The following is a 17,367-nucleotide window of genomic DNA, read 5'->3' on the forward strand; positions in this document are numbered from 1 at the left end:
TAAAGAAAGAGCCCAAACAGGTTATCAGGTAGGGTAATGGGAAGGTTAAGGGACAGAGTAGGTGCAATCTGTGGTCTCGTTATGCCGTCAATTTATATACATCAGCATAAAGCAGCAGTTCATTGGATTACATTGGAATTCCTCCCTCAGGTACTTTAGCTGGACAGTGCTCACTCTGTTGCTTTATTTAATGAATGTGTGACGCTTTACCGCACGTCAAAGAACTCTAGGGGCACATTCACAAGCCCCTATCGCCACCACAACGTCAATAGGGGCCTTGCCTTATTTACAAGGCAGCGTTAACCCATTTAATGTGGCTTAACGCTGCCTTGTGAATAGGCCCCCTTTCACGCTGTGATTAGCGTGAAAAGGGGCGTGCAGTGAGTGTTGTGGTGGGCGTTCCACCTCAACACCCATTTATATTTACGCTGCCCCTATTCACAAGGGCAGCGTAAATAGGAGCTAACGCCAAACTTAAGTCCAGAAAAACCCTGGTCTTAAGTTGGCGATAGGAGGAGAAATACTTAATTTCTCCTTGTTTTTTGCATTTTTCATTTGTGCCGCCTTGTGCAACACACATGGAAAATGCAAAATGCCATGGCTTGTTTATGTACAGGATGGTGTCCCTTCCTTTACATAAACAAACCTTTTTTTTAAAATGCTGTTTTGTAACTTACATGTGTGCTGCATCAAGCAGCACACATGTAAGTTGCAAACTGGCATTTTAGTTTTGTTTATGTGCAGGAAGGGACACCTTCCTGTACATAAACAAACCTCCCTGCTTGAGTTCAAGGGTGCCTGCATTGGTGCTAAGTGGTGAAACTTAGCGCCATCGCAGGTGGAAAAGCAAGGTTGCACCATGTCCTTGTGAATATGGTGCAGGCTTGCTTTTCCGAAGTTGAAGAGAGAGGCGTTAAGCCAAGAAGGCTAAAGCCTCTCTCCGCCACTTCCTTGTGAATAGCCCCCCTAAAGTATCAAGGCATAAAAACGGTACTTTATCAAAAACCTGAATAATTCGCTTACCTTGAAGGGTGTTTGAGTGCCACTGCTGCTTTAGGAATCCAGCTACCCTCCCAACCGCAAGATGACCGTATCCTTTGCCTTTGACCCTGCACTGCGCTTCCCTGCCATTTGTCTAGGTTTGTGCTTTACAAATACGCCATACACACATTAATTCGTACATAAATACTGTTTTTTTTGTCAAATCCCCCCCAAATATTTGAATTACTCATGCCAGTTTATAGTAGTTTATTAAGAACCTTTCTGAAAGACAATAGATGTTTGAGTAAGGCAACTGACATAATGTTCAGTACAATAAAGCAAGATGCAGTAAGTAATTTTTATGAAACCTCCTGAAAACGTCTGCACTCACGTTTACTACAGATTAGTCACCAATAGTAGCTAAAGGTCAGATTAGCACCTTTAACTTTATCATACATGTAAGCAGTTGACATGCCCACATCTTTCGAAGACAAACTTTCTTAGTAAAAATGATGGCCTCAGAATCGTAGATAAAGCAAAGCGATGTAGAGGTCAGGGGAAAATGCCAGGAGAGCCAGGGCAGAGTTACACAAGCAACATATCAGCTTTCAGAACATATGGTTGGACTATTTCCCACATATCAATCGCAGTTCACTTCCCTATGAGGCACCATAAAGTGACGGGGAAGGGACTTAAATATGTTTACAAACAACATATTACTAGCATTGATCAATCTTTTAATAAGAGAGAAAGGGCTGTAATTACGCATCTCCTTTTCCCACACACACTTTAGCTTTACTGGAATCCTGTTATTGCTTGTATTTAGAAATGCAATACTTTGATACCTGGTATTTTTTTATTTCATTTGCAGCTGCTTTCTATAAAATATAGTGATTTTTGTTTAAGCTAGCTTTCATTCCTCTTTGGTGTGATAGAAAGTTGTGCCAAAGGCGTACTCGATAAAGGAATGGATGGCACAGGTAATGGATTACATTACCAATGGGTGACACAAACTGCATCACCTTATCACTTAAAACAACTAATTGTACAAGAGAAAGGAGGTTATTATAGAGCATGCTGGTTCCAAATGTTTTTCATACAGTGTGTAAACTGCTGTCCGCTCATCTTAGCATTTCTGATTTTGGAAATTCAGCTCACTATTTTAATACTTTCTGGAGCTTTGTGAGGATGAGGTTGTTGATATGATTTTGACGTTTGAGCTTCCACTGCCTCCAGTGCTGTACCCTCCGGAGCTGAAACCACCACCAGAACTGTATCCTCCTCCAAATCTTCCACTGCCAGAGCTGAAACTTCCACCTCCAACACCAAGCCCTCCTCCTAAGCCATGGCCAACCCCAAGACCACCTCCAACACCTTGTGCAAATCCGCCTCCTAGTCCACCACCGACTCCGTATGCACCTCCGCTGCTAGAACTGACCACAGCTGTAAAAGAGGTTTAAGATTAGATCGCAAAACGAAAATGGTGTTCAGCTGAAGTAGCAACTAGAGAACACGCAAGCAACTCTTAAAGGGAAAGGAACAGTACTTACAGATGTTGACAGCTCCAACTCCTTCTCCTGCAAACCTGTTACAGAAAACAAAAACAGTAGTTTGAAATATTGACATTCAAGCATCTATCATATCTATGTTTTTATGACTTAACTGTCATGAGTGCAAATGATAAATAGATGAAATGTAGGCATTGCTACAAAATGTTTTGCACCTGGGAAAGAGGCACACGTCTAGAAAAACAGAAGGATAACGGTGAAGGCAGTTGTTAAAAAGTCATGAAGGACTGGATTATGAAAGCATGGCGAGAGAGACAGAAAGGTGCCTTAAAGACTGAGCATTACTGGTCTAATGAATAGGTGTCAAAATGTAGTTTTTGTGGCAGAAAAGAGTATAGTTTCAAAGGCAATATAATAGGCTAAAACATTTTAAAGTATTTTTTTTCATTTCGTTATAATCTGAGTTTGACTTGAAGTAACAAAATAAAGTGAGCAAGATGAAAGCAACACTTTGGGTGTAGTATCAGAACTAGCAACTTTTCTATATAGATGTTTGGAAACTTTCTTAGAATGTGGATGGGATGTGGAATATAACCATATGATGTCCTTCATTAATATTGACCTGCTGCAAATATGATGTATTAAAAAGGTTTGTGAATAGGAGGCATAGTCCGACTTTGTAAGGATTCAAGGGAATTCAGATGACCTGCTCCTCCAAGCAGTCATCTCTGGTGGAGGAATTTATTTTATATCCTATGTGAAGAATGATATCAAACTGAAAACATTTAATACTAGAATTCAAGTGATAAGGGAAGTATTACATACAATCCAGATATTTTGTTTTAGTAGATGAACTAATGTTTCAATGAAGGGATACATAGACATTACTCCATTATCTATTAGACGAAGATAAGGAGTTAATTGATGTCATAATGACACCTTACAATTAAGGACCCCCTACAGTGTGATGCTCCCTGAGGTGTCACTATGCACTTATTTTGGTGATTCTCCATAGGCATGTGCTTACTCTTTCTTACACACTCTAAGGGAATTCTTAAAGATAAGGTATATTTAGGAAAGCTGCTACCACCTCAAATTAAGTAGATAGTTCTTCACCGTTCTTTAATAGATACTTGAGAGGAGTGTAAGTAGGTTTGCACATTGAGACTGGGTCATGGTCTCACTTTGTGATATAGTGCTGTAGGTGAGAGTAATCACGTTGACTATTTCCCTTACACGTTATTCAAGTTTTTCAGTGAAGAGAGACAGATCTTTGATTTAGGCTCAACTTCTAGAAATGTTCGCACTGATTTTCTAATACCAGCGACATACAGTTTGGGAATTTGAAAGCAACAAATAAAAGACATAAATCATTTTGTGTTTTTTGATTGTAACCATCTATTTTGCCAAAATTCTTCTGTCAAAGTTACAAATCTGAGTTACTGTGTAGAACTTTTCTCAAGGAAATTCCGTAGAGCCCATACTTGGTAGCTTCTTGTTAGAAAGCTATTACCCGTGTTGCACAGGGGAGATACTAATGAGGAGTTGGACTTGGAAACAGTCTTATATTTAGGGTATTAAATTTGGTTAGGAACACTCTCAGAGATTACTACAGTTACGTATTATTGTACTCCCCTGAGAACGGGCAATTTACCAGCAAAGTACAATACGGTTCCATAATGTGTGATGTGACCACTACATTTCTGTGTCTTCATAAGCAACTTGACTGAGTCCCTTGGAGAGTTGTATTTTTGCAAATGGCATTGAGCTTTACAGTGTATTTATCATTTCAGAGCTAGAGAAATACAGTTTTAAAACATGTTGGAGTGGCCAAGAAGGAAGCACCCTCCATCTAAAGTGAAAATTAGGAAGGATTATAATGTCTTCTGTAATGATCCAGGTTTGAATATTCCAGGAATGTATTTTTAGTCACTTCTGCTTTTGCTTATCACTTTAGCCAGTGTGCTACTTTTGAATCACCTAGGTCATTGTTTCCACCAGACAGAAAGAAAGATAACCTAAAGTAACCACAGATCTCTCTCATGTGTCTGAAACTGCTCTATGCTTGTGTGACAGCCACCCTAAGTAAATTCTCCAAAATGGCAATACTCGGTTACTTTAGCTTATTAGGAAAAGTGTATAAAACAAAATTCTTCATATGCATTTTTTGGTAGTGGACGAATGCCAGTATTGTTTTTAAAGTACAAAATCTATTGCTATTCCATATCTTTTTAGTTTTAAGGGTGCAGACCACATCTTCCTAAATGTCTAGAAAGAATAGATTTCAGACTTCAGCTTCTCTTTGTTTACTTACAATGAACTTATCATTACCTTTCACACAGTATATAATTTCGTGTGCATGTTCGTTGTTTTGCAGTATCTTATTAGGTGCAGTGGCGTTTGCTGGTGAAGTAACATTCAATGAGTCTAACAACATGAAAGGTAGACCTTTCCTCACCTATTCTCCTCTCCCTCCAGGAGCTTCCTGTAGGTGGCAATCTCAATATCCAAGGCCAGCTTGACGTTCATCAATTCCTGGTAATCCCGTGCCTGGCGAGCCATGTCCTCTTTGGCCTTCTGCAGAGCAGCTTCCAAATCGGTCAGTTTTTTTCGGGCATCGTTCAGAGCGAGCTCTCCTTTCTCTTCGGCCTCAGCTATGGCGCTTTGCAATCGTCCACACTGCAATCGCATAAAGTTAGCAATGAGCTTTAGCATACATAAACTGGTATCTGTCAGTAAAATGTTTCCCAGTCATTTAGTTCAGTGTACGTTTTTTTTCCTTACCCTGTTTAACAACCAAAATATTTGTGTGCTCTATTTATTTTTACAAAGAACGTGGGGTCTAACAGACTACTCTTCATTTGCGTTAAATGGGTTGATTTGATTACAGGGGTGTAGCTTCAGGGGGGGTGTTTGTGGTGGTACACGTTCCGAATAAAACTATATTCAGATACATAGTTGGGTACAAATGCTTTTTGTCAGGCATAGTGAAGTGTCTATCGGATTTTAACAGGGATTTTTACATATACACAGACAAAAACACCCTCTCTCGTTTGAAAATCTTTTAAAATGGTTTTTTTTTTTACAAAATATTGTTTTGTCTCTAACTTAGTACCCCTACCAATACCCATTTCTCATTTTTTTTTCACTGCTCCTTTAGCCCCTCTCATGCACTCTCTTTATAGTATAGTGTATTTTAACATTATATGTTCGTGTGACTGTTGAAAAATCTGAAGCCTCCTCTCCCCCCCAATATCTTACTGACCAAGATATGCCCCTGTTTGAATTGTGCATAGGGCTTAAAACACAACACAAGGACTTGCTTTCTGAGAGGACAGAACAGGCTAATGAGATTACCAAATCAATACAATCTCCCCTGTGGCTATATTAATCCACTGGCTTCAGTTCTAACCTTCTCATATAGAATAATTATTCCAGTCTTCTAATTTATATTGAAAACAGACCAATTTTAATGGGTTACAATGATCATTATTTGAAGTCAAGGGTATAAAGCATGTTGGTTACCCCTTTTTAATGGATTGCTCCATGAATGTAATAGACCCTTAGAACGTATCTGCCTCACTTTGGTAAACTTATTAATGCCCGTTTTATAAAGAGTAGAGAATCAGCCCATTATTGCTGTAACATTGACAGACCTTATGTAACAGAAAAATATACATTACCTGTTTCTTCACATTTTCGATTTCTGACTTTAACCTCTGGATCATACGATTTAGCTCTGAAATCTCGGTCTTAGTACTGCGCAGGTCCTCCCCATGCCTGCCTGCAGAGACCTGGAGCTCTTCATACTTTTGGGCAAAATGAAAAAACCGAGGGATAAGACTCACTCACTGCTTGGTTTTACATTCATTGGATATCAGATAACACCAAATGATGAATTCCTCCTTATTCTTTGTTAGGTGATGCATTGTAATCACAACGTAATGATACATTCCAAACAACAATTCATCATTTATGAATGAAAGCATAAACATACTTTTTCTAAAGCTAAATGTCATCCTTTTATGACATTAATCTAAATTCTAAATAATGTATGCAATTTTGCTCATCCTTTCATAAGCACACCTTTTTTCATTGTAAGCAACCTGTGCTTAAAAGTGAAAGGATAACAAATACAGTGCTCATATCTTGTAAAAAGATGGTTGGTCAACCACAGTCTCCCACACATTTAATCGCTGCTCCCAATTTTATCAAGACTACCTCTCAGTTAGTACTGCTGCACTCACATTGCGACTTTGAGATTATTGAGATTATTTCTTCTGGACTCTGGAGGGATGACGTACCAAGGTATTTGCACTTTTGTACTACACTGTCCTATTAACCACCAGCAATACTCCTTATGCAAGGCAATTGTCATTCACTTTCAACAGTATTAATAAGGCTTTCAAATCCCACCTACCAAGAACAGACAAACAACACCTGTCCTTGGGTTATGATAAGGTACCACACTATGACCAAATCACACTAGAAATGACATTGTTACTGTTACATTGGCAGATGCTTTCCCTCTAAACTATTCTTACACACACTGTTCTTCTTTAGTTCAAATTGTAGCACTAAAACCAAGGGGCCATGTGTCAGGGGTTACGAATACACTCTACAAGTAAACAGGATATATATACATGTATGTATATATATATATATATATATATATATATATATATATATATATATATATATATATATATATATATATATATATATATATATATATTCATGTATACATATACACACATATATATATATATGTATATGTGTGTATATATATGTGTGTGTGTTTGCCATCTTCAGAACATTTTCAGTCAAGTGATAGTTTACTTCCAAATCAACATCTAATGTTGGCTTATTAGGGACCAGTTTTACTGCTGCCACTTTAAAGTCGAAGTGTGGTTGTGAAAGCCCCTATTTAAGGTAAGGAATTCATTTGAGTAAATTTCTCTCATAAAGCTTATGTTGAAGCTTATGCTATTTTGGATAGCCACAATGCATATGGGGCATTTGTTTGTGTCGTGTTCATATTTGGAAGTTCCATCTTGACACAAGAACAACATTCCTTGAACTTGCACACCTTGGACACGGGTGAGAGGCATGTTTAGCCACGATGTATTGCATTAATATTGCTAAACAAACTACCTTTCACTAACGATTTTGCTCTGAAACAATATATTTATATGCTGATATCTGACTTGTTTAAATGCTTCCTGCTGTTCAAAGGTTCATTATCCCGTATAGACTACCTTTGAGAACATAGCCAGTGTTGATGTGCTTTTGTGAAGAATTACGTATTGGAATCAATCCTACTAACTTACCTTAGTTTGGTACCATGACTCTGCTTCAATGCGGCTTCTGTTCGCAATGTCCTCATACTGAGCCTTGACTTCAGCAATGATGCTGTTAAGGTCCAAAGATCGGTTGTTGTCCATGGATAGAACAACAGAGGTGTCTGTGATCTGTGATTGCATTGAAGCAAGTTCCTGTAATTTTTAGAAGGTATGTTAGATTCGTGATACATCAGTAATGAGTTGCCCTTTTTCAGAGTTAAGGATCCCATTTTCATTTTCCTACTACAGACAGAGGCTCAACTAGAGCCAAATTTCTGGGGGGATGGAGGAGTGGCTAAGAAAAAATGTCGGGGGAAGGGGGCTAATTCTTCCAACAATATGCAGGGTGGAGATGCAGGGGCTCTAAGAAGGGGTGAAATAACAACAAAGCCTCACTAACAAGCACATGTATTATAAAGACCTGTGAAGTACTTGGGTGAGGCTGTGTGCGCGCCCGGGAAGCCCTTTTAAGCCAATGGGCGTTGCGCGCCTGGCTACAGACACTAGTGTTTCCCATAGTTATAAAAATAGAAGATATTCCTTACCGCAGTACAGTGAGGTCTGGACGATAGAGACCTTTAAATGTTTTGAAGATTACATTGTTCCCACAGAAAATTGTAACAAGTCGATAAGGGACAAATGGAATAGAACATAATCAAGTTATGCTGTCTTTGACTATAGTTGAAACATGAGGTTTCATTTTCAGTTCTTCCATTTATAAAGTATCATCTGCTGACAAATGAGTTTGTGACCACCCACCTCCCATTGATGGCTGTTATGGTTCATAACTTATGTAATCATGGATACTTCCTTAATTATATAACATCAGATAAATGGTCCTAGAGCTCCGTTAAAAGCCAGAGAGAAGCAATAAAGCTCTTTTGATTTCAGGGGCCCACACCAATAGACTAATTAAGGCCTTTTTGTATGAGGACTGATCAGCAAGTGATTTGCGGGTAAAAGGTAGAACTGGTAGGCCAGGTGTGTGTCTGATCCAAGCAAATGTCATAGCCCTGTCTACGTATATCAAGTCACGGATAAAGGTTAAAGACGACTTTCTTGGGTCATTGCCTGCTGTCTGTCTCTTATGGAAATTAGCATTACAGTAAAATAAGCCTTACTTAGAAAATATGTGCATTTTTCGGACTCCATCGAAACAGCAATCGTGCCCACGTTGGCCCACTTTGGGGTAGCTTGCAACTACTTTTAACAAACCGTGTGTGTGTGTGTATTGTGTGTATATGTACATTGCAAAACTTACAAAACGGAATGGTAGGCATCCCTCATTGTGCATGTGTGTTCTCTAACTTTTTAATTGGTAGAGATTTCTTTTGGCATGGCGCTGGAATGATGTTTCCGTTAATTAAACGCTCCCTACTGTCATCTGCTGGGACCTACTACAGGTCATAAAGTAGACTTCCGAAAAGGCAAACTATGCCCCTCGCCCTCTTGAGGTTTAGAATGCAACTACTACCTGTTATTTCCACGACTAAGAAACAGTTTACATGGTATAAGCACCAAATAAAAACAAGTTGTGTTGTATGGAGTGAGAAGTTTTAGCGCTTCAGGCAAAATAGCATTTTTGTCTGGTAAAGCGTTCCCTGAACACTGGAAGAAGGCAACTTTTCTGTCCCTATTGAATCATTTAGCGACATCAGTAGATGTTGCTGTAAAGCTGCTACCATGCCAAAGTTCAACTGATTGCCCTAAATGGCATAGGCTTCACGTGTTTACCGTAAGCAAACACACAATTCTCCTCGAAAACCTGAATGAGAATTTGTGAAACACAGGAGGAGGAAACACCTTGAACTTCATATTTTTGATTTGAGAGTTCATTTACCGCTTCATAGAAAGCTTGGAGGAATCTGATCTCATCAGTAAGAGCATCTACTTTGGTCTCCAGCTCCACTTTGTTCATGTAGGCTGCGTCCACATCCTACAAATACAAATGTATGTATTAACACACAATACCATAACACTAACCCAATTCAGCTTCAGTAGCACCCGTTACAAATGACTACTTAACACCAGATTTTTGACCAGCTTTGAATTAATTAAAGTCACCAAATCATTATGTATATTTATTAAGTGCAGTTCAACTGATGGAAATCTTTACCATGTCAATTGTTTAATCTCCATGTTACATGTTGTTAATGATATCACTCACCTTCTTGAGAACCACGAATTCATTCTCAGCCTTTGTGCGTTTGTTGATTTCATCTTCATACCTGTGAAAGAGTAATGTCATTAGTAGTTTTTACTGTAGGTAATGTAGGCTAGTCAGGTTGTTGCTTTGTGAAATGCCAATACTCTTTATATGCCCTTATTTATCCCTAGAAACTGGAATATGCTTAAATAATGCTTATGGTCCATTGTCTTCTAGAACCGAGCTGCACCTTTTGTCTAAGAGTACTGTTTTGATAGCCATGCTAGAATACCATTCAAATCACTGCAATGTGTCACTTTTCATCTCGTCATCATGTTGTGAGACCTACCCTCCTTCTCGAAGCCACAACTGTATTCTCTTTTTTTCCAAATGCATCATGGTTTTGGGATTCAAGAGACTTTGCCACAGGTTTTAACACTCACTGAGTTCAATGTGGGTCATGACATGAGCTAATGTATTCAACTGCTTCTAGTTACTTATGTATTGCTACCCTCAACTTTGGAAAAAAAAAACATTATTACTAATTGCTGTTTCCTGCACAAGTTGTAGGGCTCTTCCGAGACAACTCTTATGCTAACCTAGATCGTGTATGCCTGTTTTCTACTGACCACCAACAATTCTACCAAAGGGCCACATTCTCTGCATTTCTACCACCGAACTGAAAGAGCCCCTTCCAGTGGCAGTCATCTTGCCTCTATCATTCAACTTTACTGCTCAGCTACAAGAGAAAGATGCGCAGTTCGTTCTCAGTTTCCTCTGATTAGAAGATGAAATAAATTAAAGCTCAATGCTTAGAGTTCGAATAAACAGTGCAGCCTAAAATATGATAGGATTGAAAACATTTTCTCTTTTGAATAGTTAACGACCCCAAGTCACATTCTCGCCTTTTAACACTCTACTTTATGGCCAGTGGTGCAGCTTTCCAGGCCAACATTGTAGCCATTAACAGTGGCCTGCATCTGAGATAAAGGGGCAACTCCCATACTTACTCTGCTTCTAAGCAATCAAATTTGCTTTTGTGGCAAAGGAGCAGCTCCTAGGAGCATCCCTCAGGCTACAAATTAGCAACTTACAATCGGCTATAAGACCAATTTAATAATTAATGCCCTGACTCCGACTCGAAACAGGCATTAATTATCTTAATGAAAATTGACTTTACTATTCCTTTAGGCTCGCAGACTTTTTTAGACCAACTTAAATAAACAGCTTTTCGACGGAATTTGAAGATGGGAACTGATTGAAGAGCTGCTGCACTAATCGGTGCTCAGTGTACTCTGAATAATGATGTGTCCGAGTTTAAAGATCACAAATATCTAATGGCTAGATGCCTAAATAACTTTCATTTTGAAATTGTGTATGCACAGAGCTGCCGGGACCTTGAACACACACACACTCACACATATAATCATATAATTAATTCAAAATAAATTTTTATTCTGAACAATGAATCTAGAGCAGAGCTCTAAGTAGTTGTACACCATAATGTCCGTGCTCCAAACTACAACTGTGGTGCCAGTGAAGAATCTGAACAAAAGTTATTTGATGAACTGTGAACTTGGCTGTTTAATACGCAGTCTCTTTTAAAAAAAAACAGCACCGAACAAAAAACTGCTCACAATAAATTATCAGTCACATGAACTATGTGTTCACTAATGAGTTAAATGAGCAGGGCCTTTGAACATCTGCCAGGCTCTTTACCATTAGCTTCAAACATATGATGTTAGAGCTGCTTATATTGGCTTCTAGATCATCAGTAACAGTTTAATTAGTAATCGCTCATCCAGGCTATCAGTCTTACATGAAAGTAAATGCACATAGCAACTTGACAACACTTTAACCTACGTATTCATTTTTATTGCTTCACAGTCTCTATATTGGTGTTTTGGAACCAACAGACTTTTTTTGCACACAATTTCTGCAGAATTACTTTAAAATGTGGTGCACAGACCTGGTATTAAATGAAGAATATGCATTTTGTGCTACATTTAACGTGCTCATCTTACTTGTTTTTGAAATCTTCAACCATGTCTTGCATGTTTCTTAGTTCTGCATCCAGTCTATGACGCTCATTACCCAAACCGTCAAGTTGTCTTCTTAAGTTGTTAATGTAAGCTTCAAACATGGGCTCAGTGTTATTCCTGGTCGTTTGGTGACCTTGCTCTTGTAATAGTCTCCACTTTGTCTCCAAGACTTTATTCTGTTGCTCCAGAAATCGTACCTGTAACCCAAAGGATAAAAATAACGTTCTTCGTCATGCCACTTTCTTTTACTGGCTGCAAACCTATCCCCACATCATAATGGCCAGTAAAGAAAAAGTTATGTGGTACCTGTCACAGTTTATGTGATGGCTCATGACCTACAACTATTGTGAAGTATGAGTGCATTGAAGCTGCTCTTAGCCCCAACCTGCACTATTCAAGAAACGAGTGAACCAATAGACAGAAAGGGGTTTCTTCCTCAAATACTACCTTTTGGTGGTAAGTGTAAGATTCCAGTACTGTAGCCTAAGGTACAGCACAGTAGAACACGTGTGGTACTCATGAAAGATGTCTGATCACTCATGACCCACAAGCAACCTGGCGCACTATCCTGAAGCACCTCTTGGACGTACACTGCAGTTAGCAAGTACCCAGTAACATAACTCTGGGACTGGTTACAGTTAACAGTTAAAAAACCAATGTGTGCTGGGAGCTGGTGGAGTTATTATGTATAGGTGTTCAGTCATAAAATCGTGAAAATTGTGATTTAATATTGGATAGGTTACTCTTCACTGCCATCAATTTATAAACTGCAGTCTCTATTATATAACAGGAGGATTTGTAATCACCATTAACTACTAGATTTTAGTTCAGAAAGATCCATGTCTATCAATCAAAATCTGTTCACCAAAAAATTGTTTTACATGCAAAAGTAAGGCTTACCTTATCAATGAAGGAGGCAAATTTGTTGTTGAGTGTCTTGATTTGTTCCCTTTCTTCAGTTCGCACTCTCTGGATAGTGGGGTCGATTTCCAGGTTGAGAGGTGAGAGGAGACTTTGGTTGATGGTCACCTCTTGGATGCCACCAGGTGGGCAAACTGGGAATCCAGCACCACCACCCATCCCAAAGGATCCTCCACCAAACCCATATCCACCCCCTGCACCAAATGAACCGCCAGCTCCTCCAATAGATCCATATCGCTGACTGCTGCCACCTCCAAAAGAATTTTTTTTGCTCCCACCTAGATTGTGCAGGCTTCTGCTGCCAAAGCCACCACTACTGATACGTGCGGACCCTCCAACCCCCGCTGCAGACCGAGAGACAGAGACTGAACTGAAAGAGTGGTTTGTTGGAATAACAGCAGAAGAAGCACTGAAGCCACTTCTCTTTCCACTAGATTGGAAGCTGCTTTGTTGATTATATGCCATGATGTGTGGGAAAGGAGAGGAATTGTTGTCAAGCTGCGACGGTGTAAGTGTGAGCAGAGAAGTGGAGTGCATCTGCCGGTGCTGAAGCTGTCCCTTTTATTTGCTTGAAATAGTGGGTTTGGTCAAGGAGGGGAACAGATATCATCTTGCGTCATCATGGGCTCGGCATGCCTGGCAGCAGTTTACCGTAACACTGAGTTCATCAACACACCTACAATGAAATAGGAAATGCAAGAATATACATTCTTGGCAGCCCGCTGTGATTTGGAAATTGCTTGTGCCTTCGATCATGTTTTTTGTAGAAGTTGCTCGATATTATAATATCTGTGGATTTACAATGCAGCAGCAATTCCTTTAACAAAGCAAACACGTGACGTTTCTGCAATATCTGTTTATCCAACATACATAATTGTTCGGTGCAGATAGCCAATCCTTTTTTCCACATGCGTAGCCCGGACAAGTTTAAAGAAACATCGTGGGTTTATTTTTATTGAAATGTTATGGGCCACTCCCGGATTCTTCAGCGAAACATCCGAATCGAGGGGTTTAGGAGAGCCTGACGTTTTTATTAGGCTTTCTCTGCTGTCTAATTTTGCAACTTGAAATACATGTGATGGCCAACTTGTTCACATATCTGTTCGTACACGCGTGGAAGGATCCCAGATGGGACTGTAAAATCTACAGGCTTATTACTCATGTTTTGACGAGAGTGTGGGATATCAGTTTTTGCTGGAGAAGAAGGTTCTGCCTGGGGGAGAAACTGACCAACTGATAAAATCCTTTTGCCTCCTTTAGTAGTAGGTGGGGTTATGAAATAACTGGAATACAAAGTTCGTCCTGCTGGTATGGATGTTTTTTTTTTTTTATCCGAAAAAGGCAGAGTGTGGGTATTAAGGGTTATAAAGAACCCACTAAACTAGAAACTAAGCAAAATACACTCAATACCCATTATTTTCTCAGGAGGACAGAATACTCTGGATAATCAAGCTACAAAGTACGTAGGATTAAGTACCAACCATAGAGAGTCCGAAAAAGACAATTTAGAAACTGTATGTACATGGATATATATGAACCATGAACATATATACACCACACTCGATCTTAATCAAGCCACTTATTCATTTTAAATATGTATAAAATACATATTTAACATAACGCTAAACATGTTTCACCCGAGCCCGATAACTCAAATATAGAAGTAACAATATTAGCCCATTTCTTGAAAAAAACAAGGTCCGTGTCTTGCACGAACAGTCCAAATCATGAGGAAGGTATCATTTCAAATATTAATTCTTCCTGTGTAGGTTAAACAGTGGACATTAAAAAGGCAGCCATTGCTTGTTATGGTGAAGTTCCACAATTTAATGCACCACCTTCATCAGGACAGTATAATCTTAACTAAAGATGAAAGAACAGGAAATCATGAAATCAGACAACTGTAAGAGGGGGTCCAAACTCGCTGGAGCTGAAGCCATCTATGGTTGGCTACTGATCAATCTACAAGCAATTCAAATCTGTATTGGCATCTATAGGGAACACCAAGATGCGACAGGGTGAAAGTAATGTGTGTATCAATTATAGGACCGTTTGCATGTGTGGTCATAAATCCATCATGTCCGAGACCGACCATTGTTTATCACAAACATATATAGAATAAGAATATCAATTAGTTGTCGGGCGATATTGCTATGAGCAAAGAGTTGGGCGTGAGGGCAGCCTTGCTCTCCAAAGTGATGCAGCAGAACAATCTGGTGCTGGTTGACCCTTATACTGGCCCCAGATGTCACGAGTATCTGGGTCCTAATCCTTTTTGCCCCTTTAGCAGCATTTGGCATAATTGGCTATGCCATCTTCTTCAACCATCTCAAGGAATATGGACTGATTGAAGTGCTTCACCACGTGCGGTGTACAAAACATGTCTATGCCCCCTTTCTCCTGACATCCTAACAAGCTCTCCTTTAGTATACCTCTGGGGTCTCTGCTGTCCTCTAGCTTGTTCAACATTTACTTTGTACTATTGGCAAGCTCATTTAGTCACAGGAATTTAAATTCTGCATATACACAAATGATGTCCAGGTCCTCTTCTGCCTGGATGTGAACCATGGAATGAATACCACTAAAGTTTGGTGATTCATGTTAAAGGTATGACACTGAATGAGCCATCAGTGATGAAACTCATCTCAAACAAGGCAGAGGTGATGATCTAGGATGACTTGTGGGGCCATTCCTTCTGACTGAAGGAGAAGCGTCTTGGAACAATTGTGCAAGGCTGTAACCATTGAATTTTAACGTCAATACCAAGCATTGGAGCCCTAGTCCTTGGTGGTATCCTGAGCATGCTTATATTAACTTAAGATTAGTGGCGTGTTGGTAAGATGTTCCCCTCATAAAAGGAAAAACCGTGGACAAAAGGGCATGTATGAAAAAAACTCATACAAAATCTGCAAGTTTTCTGAAGCACTGCAAATTTGGGTGTAGTTAGAAACTTGGCAAACATTAATGAAATGTAAAGTTGCCCAGCTTCTCAAGTGAAGTGTAAATTGTGTACATCCCTACTCAAAATACTCAACCATACTCTGTTATGCCTGACTTCTTTACATTGAATGTTTGCTATTTCAGTCCTGTTGTCATCCAGACTGAGTAATGGCATTTTGTTTCATACGAATGTTATCAGAAGCCAGTCATTCTATTGATAATTGATAAGAGATAGCCACTCTTATTCTTTGCACTGTCTACCTAGATTTTGCCTCATAATTGCCACTAAAAACTAGAAGCAATGGACACCATCATTTTCTGCCAGTGTTGTGCTGGGAAACATCCTTTACGAAATTAAACTATTCACTATCCAGCGCCCCCCAACGCAAGTCATTGTAACGACTTGCGATGTAAAACCTGCGTTGTAAAGGCATGCGTGGTAAAAGCATGCGTTGTAACGACATACATCCGTCGTGCTTTTTACCACATTTTTAGTGTTTTATGTAGTTTTTTAACACCAGTTTGAAATTACATTTAAAAGTGAGTGCATAACCAGAATGAGCACAAATGATGCTCAACTGATCATTGCTAGAGGTTAAAGGTTTGCTGTTATGTTTTACTTATATAGCACATGTACATTCCTTGGGGCATTACGAGGGTGGAGAGGCACAGCAGGGAAGGGAAATGCTGCACTGATAGAGATCATTGAGAATGGTTGAAGAGGAGTCTAATGCTGAGCTGAAGTCGTGCTCAAGTGACCAGAGGGGTGGGTTATAAAAAGCACTTGCTTGATGTGGTCACTATTGCAACACTAATACTATCAGTAGCTTTGGATGAATTTCATTGATCATGAGTAGCTCTTATTACGAAACAGATTGCAGGCCCCTGTCCAAGATAATCAGAGAGGCACAGTTAGAGAGGTCCCAATATCCTTCTTTGACTGAAAAATTAGACAAAGAAGACTGGGGTTTCATACTTTTCGCTGCTAGCTTTGGAACTTTGAGGCATTCCTGGGAAAATTCCTAAAAAAAAAGGGGAGAATTCCTGTTGAACGCTGCGTTCATTGCACTGCTTATTTGAATCTTATCTAAAAGGACTTTTTCCTAAAGGCCTATCCATTCAATTTGCACCACTAATTGCCATGTGTGTGGCATAAATGATGCAGAAACTATGAGAATGAATGAAAGCTGGGGTGCAATAAATATAACTATAGAATACCTTTGCGGCGATTATATAGGGAAACAACCAGAAATACAGCTGAGATTTCAGGCATGTTTGATGACTATAATGGCTATACAATTCTTCTTGCTTTCTCATATACTGCATTTGTTTAATGACTCTTCATCTTGCAGTAGAGCCCCAATGCTTAGTGAGACACACAAAGGTGTTGTAGAGAACCTACTCTGTCTTGGATTAGGTTTCCAGGCCTGGAAAAGAAAGAAAGTCACACACCCTACTGTGTCCTGATGTTCTATCAGAGTCGTACT

General features: G+C 39.4%; 1 protein-coding gene across 1 annotated transcript; it reads right to left on the reverse strand.

The window, feature by feature from the left end:
- Positions 1-1,233: 1,233 nt before the first annotated feature.
- LOC144833178 (keratin, type II cytoskeletal 5-like) lies at positions 1,234-13,492 on the reverse strand. Its single transcript, XM_078689148.1, has 9 exons — positions 12,920-13,492; positions 12,002-12,216; positions 9,999-10,059; positions 9,672-9,767; positions 7,820-7,984; positions 6,173-6,298; positions 4,948-5,168; positions 2,532-2,566; positions 1,234-2,424 (listed from the first exon to the last, which is right to left on the reverse strand). The coding sequence occupies exons 1-9, from the start codon at positions 13,475-13,477 to the stop codon at positions 2,144-2,146; spliced, it is 1,758 nt and encodes a 585-aa protein (XP_078545274.1). The 5' UTR covers positions 13,478-13,492; the 3' UTR covers positions 1,234-2,143.
- Between the last annotated feature and the right edge of the window lie 3,875 nt (positions 13,493-17,367).

The sequence above is a fragment of the Lissotriton helveticus genome, chromosome 1_1 (assembly GCF_964261635.1).
Source record: "Lissotriton helveticus chromosome 1_1, aLisHel1.1, whole genome shotgun sequence".
Lineage (NCBI taxonomy): Eukaryota > Metazoa > Chordata > Amphibia > Caudata > Salamandridae > Lissotriton > Lissotriton helveticus.

What these genes read in the sequence shown, in the direction of transcription:
- LOC144833178 (XM_078689148.1), bottom strand. Translation starts at nt 13,477, where the DNA reads ATGCACTCCACTTCTCTGCTCACACTTACACCGTCGCAGCTTGACAAC. An exon ending in CTGGAGGGAGAGGAGAATAG is followed by an intron (nt 2,567 to 4,947) that starts GTGAGGAAAGGT and finishes TTTCTGTAACAG; the next exon opens with GTTTGCAGGAGAAGGAGTTG. An exon ending in AGTTGGAGCTGTCAACATCT is followed by an intron (nt 2,425 to 2,531) that starts GTAAGTACTGTT and finishes CCTCTTTTACAG; the next exon opens with CTGTGGTCAGTTCTAGCAGC.